General features: G+C 53.4%; 1 protein-coding gene across 5 annotated transcripts; it reads right to left on the reverse strand.

Annotated features, from left to right (window-relative positions):
- Positions 1–3543: 3543 nt before the first annotated feature.
- LOC112817154 (asialoglycoprotein receptor 2-like) lies at positions 3544–14319 on the reverse strand. Of its 5 annotated transcripts, none has more exons than XM_025864147.2 (9): positions 14162–14319; positions 13682–13890; positions 9384–9503; positions 9092–9187; positions 8447–8518; positions 8219–8305; positions 7998–8143; positions 4833–4939; positions 3544–4603 (listed from the first exon to the last, which is right to left on the reverse strand). In XM_025864147.2, exons 2-9 carry the CDS (start codon positions 13803–13805, stop codon positions 4447–4449), a joined length of 909 nt encoding a protein of 302 aa, XP_025719932.2. In that variant the 5' UTR covers positions 13806–13890; positions 14162–14319; the 3' UTR covers positions 3544–4446. The 5 variants fall into 5 exon arrangements, with proteins under 5 accessions (XP_025719932.2, XP_073737701.1, XP_073737703.1 ...); XM_073881600.1 differs by having other exon boundaries at positions 13682–13893; positions 14162–14313; XM_073881602.1 differs by having other exon boundaries at positions 13682–13824; positions 14162–14309.
- Between the last annotated feature and the right edge of the window lie 552 nt (positions 14320–14871).

Raw genomic sequence — 14871 nt, forward strand, 5'->3', positions numbered from 1 at the left:
CAAAACCTGAGGCGCCTGGGTGGCTCAGTCGGTGAAGCGTCTGCCTTCAGCTCAGGTCACGATCTCAGGGTCCTGGGATCGAGTCCTACATTGGGCTCCCTTCTGAGCAGGGAATCTGCTTCTCCCTCTCCCTCTGCTTCTGCCCCTGACTCGTGCTTGCTCAATCTCTCTCCCTCAAATAAATAAATAAAATCCTTAATTAAATAATGAAGTTGTACATTTTCCTCTGAGCCCGGTTTTTGCTGTGTCCCATAGGTTTTGATGTATTTCTTTCTTTTCTAGATAACTTTCACTTTGAATCATGGTGATAATGGGAAAGTGGCTCTTCATTTACAAACAGCTAAGATGTCATGGTTCTCTTTTTGTTATTTATACACGATTTTAATTTAGTCGTATTTTATTTTTATTTTTTTAAAAGATTTAATTTATTTGACAGAGAGAGACACAGCGAGAGAGGGAACACAAGCAGGGGGAGCGGGAGAGGGAGAAGCAGGCTTCCCGCGGAGCAGGGAGCCCGATATGGGGCTCGATCCCAGGACCCTGGGACCATGACCTGAGCCGAAGGCTGATGCTTAACTGACTGAGCCACCCAGGAGCCCCATAAGTATTTTTTTAATCTCTCTTTTTGGCATGTATTCAGGTCTTCCTTTGATAGATTGCTGTGGCAAAATTACTTCTAAAAGCACAGTACAAGCAACTTTTATTTTTGCTTATTATTATTCTAGGAAGCGGTTGGCTCCCGCTAAGTTGTTCATCTTTCAGAGACCGTTTGACTCTATAAATGTTCTGCTTACTATCGTGAAACATGCTCGGGTTTACTCTCTCCGCAAGTGAGTCATTCTAATAACTCAAAAGAATTGCCGTTTTCATTTTATTTTTGTCTTCTTTTTCTTTCCCACCTTGTCTTTCTTTTCTTTTTTTTTTTAAGATTTTTATTTATTTATTTGACAGAGAGAGACACAGCGAGGGAGGGAACACCAGCAGGGGGAGTGGGAGAGGGAGAAGCAGGCCTCCCGTGGAGCAGGGAGCCCGATGCGGGGCTCGATCCCAGGACCCCGGGATCATGACCCGAGCCGAAGGCAGACGCTTAACCAACTGAGCCACCCAGGCGCCCCATGGGTATAATTTTCTACACACGCTGACTGGTCATCTAACCAGGATCTGAACTGCACTTCATTCCTAGAGCCACATGGGTGAATGTGTTTATGGGGCCTGAAGCGTACAGTTTTGAAGAGCCCTCCTTAGAGAAAAACCAACATTATGGGGGCACCTGGGTGACACAGTCAGTTGAGCATCTGACTCTTGATTTTGACTCAGGTCATGATCTCAAGGTCATGGGATTGAACCCTGTGTCCTGCTCTGTGCTCAGCGGGGAGTCTGCTTAAGATTCTCTCCCTCTTCCTCTGCCCCTCCCCATTGCAGTCTCTCTCTCTCAAATAAATGAATAAATCTTTAAAAAATAGCATTATGAATACAAAAGCATCACAGTTAATATTTACTTGTTAGACCCCCCTACAACTTTATGAAGCTGAAAGCTACCATGCACATCACAAAATCCTGAAAAATGATACAATGTTTGTAACAATTGTCCAGCATACCTCAAAAATGCATTTTCCCTACACTTTTTTATGGTGCAATACTGTTTGTTTCTGCATGTGACGAAGATGTCAGGTGACCTTCCAGAGAGAGGAGAGAAAGGTCATTGTAGCTTCCTCTTTATGCTGACGTCAAGTGCTTCAGAGCTTAGGAGGGATGAGTGGGCGACACTTGGGGGATTTTTTAGGGAGTGAAACTATTCCGTATGATACTCTACTGGTGGATACATGTCATTATACACGAGTCAAAACCCACAGGATCGGGGTGCTGGAGTGGCTCAGTCGTTAAGCGTCTGCCCTCGGCTCAGGTCATGATCCCGGGGTCTTGGGATCGAGCCCCGCATCGGGCTCCCTGCTCCGCGGGAAGCCTGCTTCTCCCTCTCCCACTCCCCCTGCTTGTGTTCCCTCTCTCGCTGTGTCTCTCTCTCTTTGTCAATTAAATAAATAAATAAAATATTTTAAAAAAATTTTTAAAAAAGAAAATTATACCCAGGCTTTGTACAGTCAAGGATGACTTCGCAATAGGTTCAAAGCATACGAAGAAAAAAAAATTTTAAGTGAAACAATTATTAACTTCAGAAGAAACAGAAGTTGTGCAAGAAAGGAACTAGAAACCGGATCATACTGCTGGGCTCTACAGGTACCAGGGTCGACCCAGCCATAACTGATACGGATCCTGATTTAGGATTTAAATTAAAATTGTTGGGCGCCTGGGTGGCTCAGTTGGTTAAGCGACTGCCTTCGGCTCAGGTCATGATCCTGGAGTCCTGGGATCGAGTCCCACATCGGGCTCCCTGCTCAGCATGGGGTCTGCTTCTCCCTCTGACCCTCTTCCCTCTCGTGCTCTCTATCTCTCATTCTCTCTCTCTCAAATAAATAAATAAAATCTTTAAAAAATAAATAAAATTAAAAAATAAAAAAATAAATTAAAATTGTTGCAGACTGAATGAGAAGATTGTGCCTCGTCGACAGTGATAGAGAGTTACTAAGTAATACTCACAAGTGATCAATAAAGAAATACCCGTTTGCATCTACTATTTAGAAATTCTGATGTCAACGCTGGGAGACACAACCAAATCACCAAAAGCGAGTTTCTCTGAGCAGCAGGGGCGGCTGCCTCAGGCCCCACAAGACTTCAAACTGCACAAATGATCAGTCCGACCACTTTTTGAAGGAGACGTCCTAGAGAACTTTGCAAGTGAACGCTAGGGAGTCTCAGCACGGTGTGAGGCTAGAAGCAGCAACCGCTTGAAATAGGACCTGTGAAAACAGGCAAAAATAGCAGCTCGCTGTCCACCCGGGGCACGTCTGAGTCACGTGTGGCACATCCATACGTTGGAACTCTCTACGGCTGCAAAGTTTGCTGACGTAAACTGGTCTGGGAACAGCAGAGGCTGGACGAATACCCACAGACCCGGGGAAGTAGGAGGAGCATGCAACCTAGTGATATGTTCTGTTGCATCCACGCAGGAACGCAGGAAACGTCCTGATGGGACACGTGGAATGGGTGATTCTATGGGTCAGCTGGATCGGACCACAGGGCACCTCGGGAGTTGGTCAGACACGATTCTGAGTGCGTCCGGGGGCGTGTTTGGGGATGAGATGAGCATTGGAACTGGTAGAGCAGACTGGGCTGGCCGGCTCCGTTGGCTAAAGCCCTGATGGGAACAAGAAGACTGACCCTCCCGGGAGTAAGACAGAGTCCTTCCCGCCTGGCCCCTCGACCCTGGGACACAGGCTTTCTTCCTGGCTTGGGCTGCGATGGAAACATCCGCCCTCCCTGGGTCTGGAGCTTGCTGCCTTCACATGGAGCCACACCATCGGCTCTCCTGGGTCTCAGGCTTTGGACTCAGACTGGAACTGGCGTCACTGGCTCTCCGGGGTCTCCAGCTCACCCGTGCACCTGCAGAACCTGGGACTTGCCGCCCTCCATAACCGCCTGAGCCCATTCCTTGTAATAAATCTCTTTAATAAGTCACACATACACAGACAGACACATCCTGCTGGTTCTTTGGAGAGCCCTAATCCAATGGCTACAAAATAGTTAACTCTGGGAGAGGCGGGAGGCGTGAGGAGCATCCCTGTGTGTGTGAAGAGAAGCATTTTTTCCTGGTAGTATATATTACTTTTGCAGTAAAAATAAAACAACAACTCTAATTGCTTCAAGAACCTCTTAGTATTGGCTCCAGAATGATTTTGGAAGGTGACTTGTAGCCCCCGAGGAAGCGGCTGGTGACACCCTGTGCTAGAGAAAGGTCTAGGTCTCTTAGGGGTCCAGAAGAGGTGGCCCCACTGCAGATAGGGGACAGCGTCTTACTGACCCCCATTCCCTTAGCGAGCATTTTCTGCTGCCCCCGTCAGCCAGACCACAGCTCCTGGGGTTGGGAGGAGCCCTGTTGTTCCCCGAAACCTCTTCTGTGGGAGATCCCCCAGATTGGGGGGAGCTGCTTCCCCACACAGCCCCTCCGGCCCCCACCTGCTGCCTCGAGCTGAGCATCTCTGCTCCAAATCCCCCTCCCCTCCCTGACCGATGTCCCTTGGGATGGGGTCTCAAGGAGCAGCCGTCTAGGACTAAATCTGTCTCTTCCAGACACCCCTCTGTTCTTTGCTCCCCACATCTCCCAGTTCCAAATGACCAGTCCATGCAACTTCAAGTACTTGCATCTTCTTTCCCTACCCCATGGACCAGGCTGAAAATTATAATCATGACAGTGACTTGCGGAAGGAGGCGGGACCTCAGTGTCTCCGGGGGTCTGTGATGCTCACAGCACCCCCTGCATCCTGTCTCGATCCCTCCCCTCTATTTTTCCTTTCTTCAAAATCCCCCCTGCAGAGAGCTGGGGGCGGGCTCCTAAGCTGTGATGTTCAGCCTCATCTCGCACACCCAGCGTTGCACCTGCTTGCAGAAATTGTCGTTCCAGCGTCCGTTCGCCTGGACTACCACGCAGTCTTCACCTCCACCCACCTCGTGCCCCTGCCAGTCATCTGGCTGAGTGGCCGCCCAGTTCCTAGGAAGGTAAGATGGAGCTCAAGCTCTGACCCCCAGCCCTGCAACCCTCACCACCCCCCTCAGAAAAGCACAGCCGAGGAGGAGGGGTTCAGGGAGGGGATGCAGCAGCCCGGGAGGGAGAGGGTTGGGGAGTTTGGTCCCCGGGGGAAGGGTGGGAATATAATGGGGCGAAAGACCAGGGGGCTTGCCCCAGACCACACCAACAGGGCAGAGGGGAGGCCACTTACTTGTAGCTCTGCTGATAGTCTGTGCCATCCACCCATTTCCAGGTGCCCTCGCTGTCAGTGAGACCTATCCAGGCATTGAAGGGGTTTGTGTGTTGGACAATGAACTTCTGGAAAACAGATGGGAAGGAAGGTTCTAGTGCCTTGAACCTCTGTGCAGGCAGCTGCGGCTGCCTCCGTTTTGTCCAGCTGCCTCTGCCCCGAGGCTGAAGCGTCCGCTCCCAACACAACTATTCTTGCTTTTTCTTCTGGAACTGGAGTTATCGCTGAGTGGACCTTTGCAGGGCTAAACCTCGTGCTAAGTGCTTTCCAAAGGTTATCTTATTTGATCTTTCGAGAGCTCTCTAAACTGGGCGCCCTGGTGATTCACACTTCACAGGTAAGATTAAGGAACTCGAGGTAGTTGGTGGAACCCAGGAATTCCAGTGCCGGGGTTTGTGACCACTCCCCCCCGACCCGGCACCCCACCTCATTCCCAGCTCACAGCTACTACCCCGACTCTCATCTTCTGGTGTCTTCTGCCCATGACCTCGAACTCTGGGAATCCTGACTCTGGCCCCTGCTGCCCCCGCGGACCCCAACACCCACTAAGGATCTCGGTTTCACTCGCCTCTGGGCCTTCCAAGCTTGGACCCACTGCCCAGAGCCCCGTTATGACTTGGCTACATGGGGTCCACAGTCTGCGGGAAATGTGTGAGGGCAGGGGTAGGGGGGAGGTGGCCTCTGAGACAGCTCCCGAGGACTCATGCACACCCCCGAGGACAACAGACCCCCACATGGCTTCCTCTTACAGAAGAGACTTTAGCCCCATGTTTTGGAAGGGTAGCAGTGGGAGAATATAGGGGAAATGGGGATAGCTTGACTAACATACACGCCTAGCCCTTCCCTTTGACAGCATGTGGAGGGTCTACAACCCCGTTTGGAGGGAAATTTCCTAATTCTATTCGCTTCCTAGAGACCCCATAACGATTGCAGACCACCTCACTTGAGCACAGGTATGAGAGCAGCCTTGAATTAATTCTAGAATCCTGCCAACAGGACAGCATTCTGTGCCTGAGGAGGCTGGGGGCCCTGCCCCACAAATTCAGAGGCATCAACAGAGCTGGAGGGAAAGTGCTACAGACCGATATTCTGTTTGCTGCCACCTGCTGTCCCCACCCCCTCTTCCCACTGCCACCGGAAGCTGAATGACCAAATGGAATACAAATCGCCGATATCCAGCCCTCTGGGTTGAAGACTGAGGGGAGGAATCAATAGTGCCAGATGAATTCATCTCCCCTGTTCCTGTGTAAGTAACAGGCAAGAAAGAATTGCACCCATTCAAAAAGAATGGCGGTGGGGGACGGGGATGATCATGGAACTTATGCAAAATTAAAGAGGGGACAAATGATATAAAATACCAAAGAAGACATCCAAGAAGAAAGAACACAATGGTAAGTGAAGGGAAGACACCCAAGAGAAAGATTTGAGCCATGCAAAAAAGCCCGGGAACTTAGCAGAAAGCCAAGTCTGGGGCATGAACAATGGGCTTGAGGACAGGACCGCCGCGCAGAGGGAAGGGGGGAGACAGAGGCATGAGACGGGGGCTGTGGGCGGCAGACAACAGAGGGACGTTTGGATGACCCACTCCAGAAAAAGAAAGAGAACGCACAAGAAAAAAAAGTTGCTAAGAGACTAGCTCTTCATTGCTCTCCGCACAAAAAAGTGAGAAATCTGTGATGGCCTAAGGGTGTTAGCTGATGCTACTGGAGTAATTATATTGCAACATGTGCATGTATCAAACCAACACATTGTATCCCTCAAACTTACACCATGTTATATGTCAAGTATATCTCAATTTAAAAAGAACAAGGTGGGGCGCCTGGCTGGCTCAGTAGATAGAGCATGCAACTCCTGATCTCGGGGTTGTGAGTTCCAGCCCCATACTGGGCATGGAGCCTACTTACAAACAAACCAAAAAGAGGAGGCATGTGAAGAATGTAAGTAGACTGGTTTCCTCATCTTTCATATGGAAAGTTATATGAACTCTTTGACTTTTTTGAAGCCGATAAATTTCAGTCCATCATTTAAAATGATCAAAGTAATCACTAGTATAACCAAAAAGAAGCTACATCTAGTTCAGAATACCGTAGGGGAGAAGACAAAAGAAGAATATCGACAGAAAAAAAAAAAAAAACAAACAGGCTTGAGGTTAAACATGTCTGTTAAAAACCAAATGTAAATGAGATACACATCTATTAAAAGAGAAAACTCTTACTCAGTTTTTAAAAATTGGAAACAACACGTATTCGCAATCTGTAGGAGAAATTCCTTTATATATTTGTAGATTTATAATGTATATGTTTATATGTATTTACCTATTTACTTAGTATTTGATATATATAAATACATATATTCTATATATATTTGATAAACGTATTCTGGCAACATGTACTGTTGAAAACACTGGGTAAGGAGGTCAGTGAATCTGAATTCTGGCTCCATCCTGCATCACTGGCAAGTTACTTCACACACACACACACACACACACACACACACACACACCCCGTTTTCTTAGTCCCCTCATCTCTCCCTCCCTCGAAGGAGATAAGGGTGCCTGCCCGTGGGGTCATGGGGATTACAGGTGAATATACGAAAGTGTTTAGCACCGAGCAAAGACTCAGTGACTGTTACCAGTCACATCCTCCTTTTTGAAAAAATGTCCCCACCTATCCTAATGGCTTGGCTGTCCCCTGCGAACTCTGGTATTCCGGGTTGTGGCCTGTGGTGGCGGTGGGCAGGGGAGACCAGGAACTCTTTGGAGGGACCCAGTAACCCATGGCAGCTGTGTCCCTGGGAATCCGACCCACTCTGTCCCTTTCGCCCAGTGACCACACACCCACGTGCAGCAAGAAGGCACTGAGCGACGGCACTGTGCTCTCCACCCAAGCCTGTGGCCCTTCAGCTCATTCCGTCTGGAATTCTGTCTCCCCACCTGCCGCTCATCACCTGCTCACCTGGCTCCTGGCTCCAATAATGTCCCACCTCTTAAAATCAGTGACTGCTTCACCATGAACTTCCCAGGGCTCTCCCAGACCTCCGCCTCTGGACTCTTCCTTTGGTTAAAAACTAGTAATAAAGCAGCCTGACCCAGCTTCCCAGCTGCACCCCGGGAAGGTGCAGTCTCACCTGCTCTTCTCTGGAGTTGATGACCACCAGGTGGGCGCTCTCCAGCTGGCAGTACCCGTCCGCCTCCTCCCAGGTCTTCCCGGAGCGGGAGAACCAGTAGCAGCTGCCCTCGTACTCCAGCCAGTTAGGGGGGCAGCACTGTGTACCTGCGGCGGCAGGGGGAGGTGAGGGCCCGGCTGCGGGCGCAGGCGCACTGGGCGGGAGGCCCCCTCGGTCCCTACCGTTGCTCTGGAAGAAGGCCATCTGACAAGTCAGGATGCGCAGGTCCATGGGGAAGTGCTTCAGATGCAGGAGCAAGGCGGCGTGATCTAGGGCATGGCATGGGGGGCGGGATGTGGGCAGTGCGGGTGCCCACCCGCCGGGACCCCCCCACGGCGCGCCAGCCTCGGGGCTGAGGACACGCAACACGCACACACTCAAGCGGGGTGGAGGGGGGGGGGGGCTCTGACCTGCTTTCAGATCCCTCTGCTGTTTCTCCAGCTTGGCTTCCAGAGAGGTCAGCTGGTGACTGGCACTGCTCCCTGAGAAGGAGGAAGGCTCAACCATTCTCCCTCCCTTCTGCCTCCTTGACGGCCCTCCATCCGCGCCCACCCGAGCCTCCCTGACTCCACCCGGTCCCCACAGTGGCTTGCTAAGGCACACACCTGCTCCCGCCGCTCTCCGGCTTCAACCCCCTCAGCAGGTCCCCATGTTCTCAGAACAGGGCCTCACCTCATTAGCACGAGGTGCCTGCCAGCGGGACCGGCCCCTACCCGCCTCTCTGTCCAGCCCTCACCACGTCGCCCCTGCCACACTGCAAAGGGTCACACGGGAATGGACGGCAGTCTTCCTCACCTCCTGGCTTTGCAGATTCTGTTCCCTCTACCTGGCACGAACCCCCATCGTCTTCACCTGCCTGTTCATCCTTCAGGCTCCCGAGGCCCAGGGATCAGCGTCCCTGGACGCCTTGCCCAGCTTCTCTGGCTGGGTGTCCTACCCCCAGCACCCCAAACACGCCCCTCCTGCAGACGGGGCACCGGGCGCCCAGCACAGAGCGCGGCAAACCCAGCGCGCGGATAAGCCGCAGCCCCTGCCGCACGGAAGCGCCCACGCACCATGCGAGCCAAGAGTGCGGATCTCCGACAGGACGCCGTTGGAGAAGTGGCTGAAGTTTTCCTTTAGGATCCGCAGTTCCTCTTGCAGCTGTGCTCCTTGCCAGGAGACAGAGTGGGGACAGAGTGGGGAGGGCTGCGTCTGGCCCACAGCCCCAGCCTGTCCGCGTCCCCCCCCCATCACCGCCCCACAGCTGTCCCAGCGCTGCTCCTTACTGCCCCCTCGCTGCGCTCCCCAAGCTCTCGTGGCCCCCGGCTCGGCGCCCCCCTCCCCACTGGTCCCTGCGACCCTCACTTTGGGACCCAATCACGCAGATGGCCGCCAGCAGCAGGACGTTGAAGCCCAGGACAAGCAGACTGAGGCGCAAGGTGGAGCAGAAGCGCTGCAGCCGAAGGGGCGGCTGCGTGGGGGTCCCTGCGGGAGAAGAAGGGGTGTCAGAAGGAGGGACCTGGGCAGGTGGGACCCAGAGAGTGGACATGTGGGAGCCCCCGGGGGGAACAGAAGTCTCAGGAGGCACATGCCTGGGTGGGTGGGAGGGAAGTAGACGGGGAGCTGGTTGTGCAGGGAGTCACTGGGCTTTGACCCCAGGGGCCAGGCACTGCACACACGTGCATTTGCACACTCGCTGCCCCATGAACACAGGCAGACATGCACACACACCAACACAGGTGCGCACAATACAAAGCACAGGGCCCACGATAGTTCACATCATCTGTGTGCAAAGCCCCGCTTTCCGACCAGGAGGACCCGGGTCCAGGCCCTGTGTTCTTCTCACGGTCCATGCCCAGGCCCCTCAGACAAGTCCCAAACTGCAACAACAGACCCCTCATTCCTTACTTGCCGGTCATTCCACTGCAGACGGCTCCCTGGGGTCTGCCTTCCCAGCCCCCATCCTTCTCCTCTGGCATTTCCCTCTACCCTGGGGCCCCCAGAACCCCTTGTTCCATCACCAACTCTCCCTTCTAGCTTCAGCAGAACCTCACAGAAACCTCTCCCTGCCCTTGGCCAGACTGAACCCCGACCCCCCCATGTGTGCACACTCCTCTCATTTCACTGTCCCGCTCAGAGCTGTGCACACACTCACTGAGGCACACGTTCACATGTCTCCTCACACGTGTACACACAGACACACATGATCTCACACACTCACAAACACAGCCCCTGCTTTTGCACCATCCACTTGCAAACAAGATGCTTCCTCTTTGGCTCAGAGCCCACCTTCCTGTCTGCTCACTGCCACGACACCAGGCACTTCTGCCTCCTTGGGTGGTCAGGCAGGGGCCCAGAGTCTTCCTCCCAAGTTCACCTCCTGCCGCCATCCTGAAGTGGACACTCCCTGTGAGTGACCACCCAGAGCTCTTGAAATCCTCACACCAATGACTGTCACCTTCCCCCCCCTTCAGACACACTCAGGACCCCATGTTGACTCAGAGAGGCCATGTCTCTGACCTCCACTGCCTGCTCCCCCTCTCTGAGCACAGCCTCCCCTCCGCACACCCTTCCTCTCACACACCCCCCATCCCCTGGGCATCTCTCCATCCAGAAGCCCTCCCTGACCACGGTCTTCCCCACCCAGCCAGGACCCTGTGGCTGAGTCCAACTGTTCTCTCCAACCCTGTCCACTGCCCCTGTCCTGCTTCCCAACCTGACCTATGATCCAGAAACCCCAGTTCTGGGCTAGCTCGGCGATCTGTGCCCACACCTCCACTCTGAAGTCGGACCACCTGTGGCTGAGTCCAGCTGCGTCACCAGCTAGCTCTGAGTCACTTGACCGCTTGATGGCTCAAATTTTCTCATGTCCACTTCTAGTATCTAAAATAGCCAGACTCACAGACATCAAGAGTAGCAGGCTGGTTGCCAGGGTCTGGGGAAACAATAGTTGCTGTTCAATGGGTGTAAAGTTTTGGTTATGCAAGACGAGTAAGTTCCAGACATCTGCGGTACATCCTTACACCTGCACTGACGTGTGCTATGGCGCAGAACTCATACTGAGTATTCTTATCACAATTTTTAAAAATGGGGGTAAGAAGAGCAACGACCTAATTGGACTGTTCTGAGAACAAAATGAGGTAAAACATAAAAAGCACTGCCCAGGCAAGTTTGAAGGTAAAAGGGTCTGCCAGACATGGAAAGATGGGGGCTAGATTCCCCCTCCCCGCCAGAAACAACCAAGACCAAAAAAAACAGACAACTATGAGAAGCCACCCTTTTCAAGACACCTGAACCTCAGGCAACAAAGGGCAAGGATCCCTGAGAGACAGGAACAAGATGAGCCCAGTGGTTCCCCAGCTGCTGCTAGGGGAAAGTTTCAGCTGGGTGGCAGGGAGGGAAATCCAAGCAGAGCCCAGAAGACTCCCCGAGGTGTTGGGGATGACCAAGGTGGCAGAGGTCACAGAACAAGGTATCAGAGAGGAGAGAGCTGCCCACAGAATCCCGGAGGTCTGCAGAGGCGTCCCCCAAGCAACCTGCTGAGCACTGATCAACATGTGCATGTCAGGAAAACTACCCCAGGCCAGGACAAAACCAACCCGAAAGGGCTGGAGAACAGTGCCTCGCACTCATACAGGTCCAGGAATGGTGCTTCGGGGGTGCTCCAGACCTGCCTAACCATCATAAAAGCAGGGGTGCCTGGCTGGCTCAGTCGGAAGGGCATGCAACTCTTGATCTCAGGGTGATGAGTTCAAGCCCCAAGGTGGGTGTAGAGATTACTAAAAAAGTTAAATAAACTTTTAAAAAAAAACAGATTTTCTAAGAAAAAAAAAGTCATAAAAGCAAAACCCAAAAGGATCAAATTGACTCCACATTGCTTAACCACACCCCAGAGCAAAGCTCAAGAATATTTAGAGGAATACAAATATATCCCGCACACGACATGGTAAAATTCACAATGTCTAGCCCACAATCGAAGATTACCAGGCATACAGAGAGACAGGAAAACACAACTCGTAATGAGGAGGTTAATAAATGTATCAAAACTGGGGTGCCTGGGTGGCTAAGTCATTAAGTGTCTGCCTTCGGCTCGGGTCACAATCCCAGGGTCCTGGGATCAAGCCCCGCATCAGGCTCCCTGCTCAGTGGGAAGCCTGCTTCTCCCTCTCCCACTCCCCCTGTTTGTGTTGCCTCTCTCACTGTCTCTCTCTCTCTGTCAAATAAATAAATAAAATCTTTAAAAATAATAATAATAAATGTATCAAAACTGACCCAGAACGGACACAGGGGTTAGATTTAGCAGACACAGGACATTACAACATATATTGTAACTGTCTTCTGTTCAAAAACATAAGTACAAGTCAAGGAAGTTACTTGAAAGTTCCAGGTTGAACCCCTAGGCATGAAACTACAATGTTTGAAATGGAAAATACACTGGGTAGAATTAGCGGAAGATGAGCCCTCAATAAAGATTAGTGAACTTGGAGACACAGCAATAATAACTATATAAAAAGAAACACTGAAAGAGAAAAGAATTAAAAAAAAACAACAACAACAGGGAGAGCATCAGTGAACTGTGGGGCCATGAATACATGCATAATTACAGTCCTTGAAGGAGAAAGGAGCAGGGGGCGGGGGGGGGCAGAAAAAGGGGTTTTGAGGAAACAGTGGTTGAAACATTGCCAAACTGGTGGAAAACTGTAGGCTTCTAGAGTGCTGGGAAGAGCGGAAGCCTGTCCTGGAAAAGCAGGTGCTGTCCATCAGGTCTTTTGGGGTGAGCTCCCTCCTCTGTGAAGTCCAAAACCTCTCGACTCTGTCCAAGCCTCCTGCTTAAACTGAATCCTCTTGCCCTCGGAGGATCCGACAATATCCGAAATCATCCCTAGTGTTCGCTACATACCAGGCATCACCTGGGCACTGAGGACGCACAGGGTGTGATTCATGTCGCCCCGACCAACCGGGAAGGGAGAAGCCGTGGGTGGGGACCACTTGGTGAGTGTCCCTCCTGCTGCCCTTGCCCTGATAGGCTCCCACTCTCCCGCTGTCTTGCCAGCCTCGGGAATGAGGGCCCCCCTCCCAGCCCAGGCTAACAAATCCCCTCCCTGAGCTCCTGTCTCCATGGAGCCTCACTCCATCACCAGACCCCCTCCCCGCCTCCTGGCTCCTGCCCTTCAGCTCAGATCTCTCTCGCCTGAAAACAGTTCCCAGGCACTTGAGTCTTCCTTCAGGAGTTGCTAGAGAAAGATCTAGGCAGGGCCCTTAGGGGCGTGGGGGTCTCCCGGGATCTCTCTGTGCCCATCCGCCATCCCCCAAACCTCCCACATACACACCCTCCTGCTGCATGTGCTTTCCCTGCACACACAGACATGCACACACGGCCCACACGCGCATGTGCACCCTGCTCAGGTTGGGAGGAAGGGGGACAAAGTCATCTCCAGCTTCGAGTTATTCCCTCGCCCTCAGGGCAGACACCCTTCCCTGGGGTCCCCGGGGGGAGGGGCGGGTAGAGAGCAAGGTGGGGTCAGGGGGCAAGCAGAGGAGACGGGCATCCTATACCCAGAGAAGCCCTGTCCCTGGTCTCGGGTGAATGTGACCTCAGCGAGACAGAGAGCCACCAGCAGCTAGACGGAGGGGGAGTGAAGCCCCAGAAACCAGACACTCACCTACGCAGAGCCTGTCTCCTCTCCTGGGGTTGTGCCCACGAGGGCCCGGGCCCTCACCTCCACCCGGCTGGTGCTCATTGTCCTCGGAGTCCAGCTGCTGGATGTCTTGAAAGTCCTTGGCCATGCCGGGTACAGGGCTGGAGCTGGGTTGGGCTGAGGCTCCCCTTAGGGCTGGGGCTGAGCTCGGGGCTCAGGCTTGTGCTAAGATGCTACTTTGGGCAGAGGCCGAAGATGGGGTTGGACGTAGGGTGGGAGCAGGTTGGGTTGGGTCTAAGGTTGGAGGTGAGTGTGGGGTGGAAATACAGCTGGGTCCTGTCCCTTCTCAGGACATTGCTCGGGCCTTGGCGTGGCCAGGAGCCCTCCTTCCACACTCTCATGGACCAAACCAGCCCCCGTCCATCTGGCCCCCACTGTCCCTGAACAAGGGTCTCCTCAATACCGAATACCCCCAGTCCCACCTGCTTCCCCCACCTCGGTTACCTGTGAAAGGTATGGAGGGCCGACTCCCCGGTGGCTCGGGCGGCCCAGGCCCCAGGGCAAGGAGGGGCTACAGCGAGAAGTGGAGCAGGTGTAACCAGGAGGGGCTGGTCCAGGCGAGGCCCCTGAGCCCCTGTGTCCCAGGGTCCAAGTGGTTCTAACCTGGCATCTCCTGCCCCCGGGACTTTGGACAGTAAATAGAAGCAGAAACAGGGTTGGAACTCAGGCAAAGCGTGGGGGGGGGGGGGGGGGGACACAACTGTCTCCGTTCTTCCCAGAGAAAGGAGTCTCCTGGCCTCTCCCCCTTCACCCCCCCATGCCGGCCACCTCACTCCTCACCACACAGTTTGGAGGGGTCCAGGCCAGGAGGGGCTGGGGCGCAGTTCACCGGGTCCCCTCTGCCCCTCCCCCCTTTCCCTCCCTGCCCCCGGATTTCCCAGAATTGCTGGTGTCTCCAAATATCCCCGGCAGGGATCAGAGGGGCCGGTTCTCTGCTCTTGCCCAACGTGCGCGCGCTCAGCAGCCAGGCTCCCCGGCTCTGGGCTGGGGGGCGTCGCTGTCCAGGGAATAAAGCCCCTCGAGGACCAGGGGCACAAGGGGGCGGAGGCAGGAGGCAGCCCTCCCTGGGCAGAGGGATCCGACCTCACCAAGCCCCTTGCATGGCCCTGGCAACGCAAACCTTCTGACCCCCGCCAAACGGGCCGCCGGCCAAG

Source organism: Callorhinus ursinus, unplaced genomic scaffold (assembly GCF_003265705.2).
Source record: "Callorhinus ursinus isolate GAN/ISIS: 27379988/994484 unplaced genomic scaffold, GSC_fseal_2.0 scaffold43, whole genome shotgun sequence".
NCBI lineage: Eukaryota > Metazoa > Chordata > Mammalia > Carnivora > Otariidae > Callorhinus > Callorhinus ursinus.

Excerpts from the sequence above, each read along its gene's own strand:
- LOC112817154 (XM_025864147.2), bottom strand. The coding sequence starts at position 13,805 with ATGGCCAAGGACTTTCAAGACATCCAGCAGCTGGACTCCGAGGACAAT. Across the intron at positions 9,504-13,681 it reads AGGAGACAGGCTCTGCGTAG|GGACCCCCACGCAGCCGCCC; the intron begins GTGAGTGTCTGG and ends CTTCTCCCGCAG. Across the intron at positions 4,940-7,997 it reads TCAACTCCAGAGAAGAGCAG|AAGTTCATTGTCCAACACAC; the intron begins GTGAGACTGCAC and ends TCTGTTTTCCAG.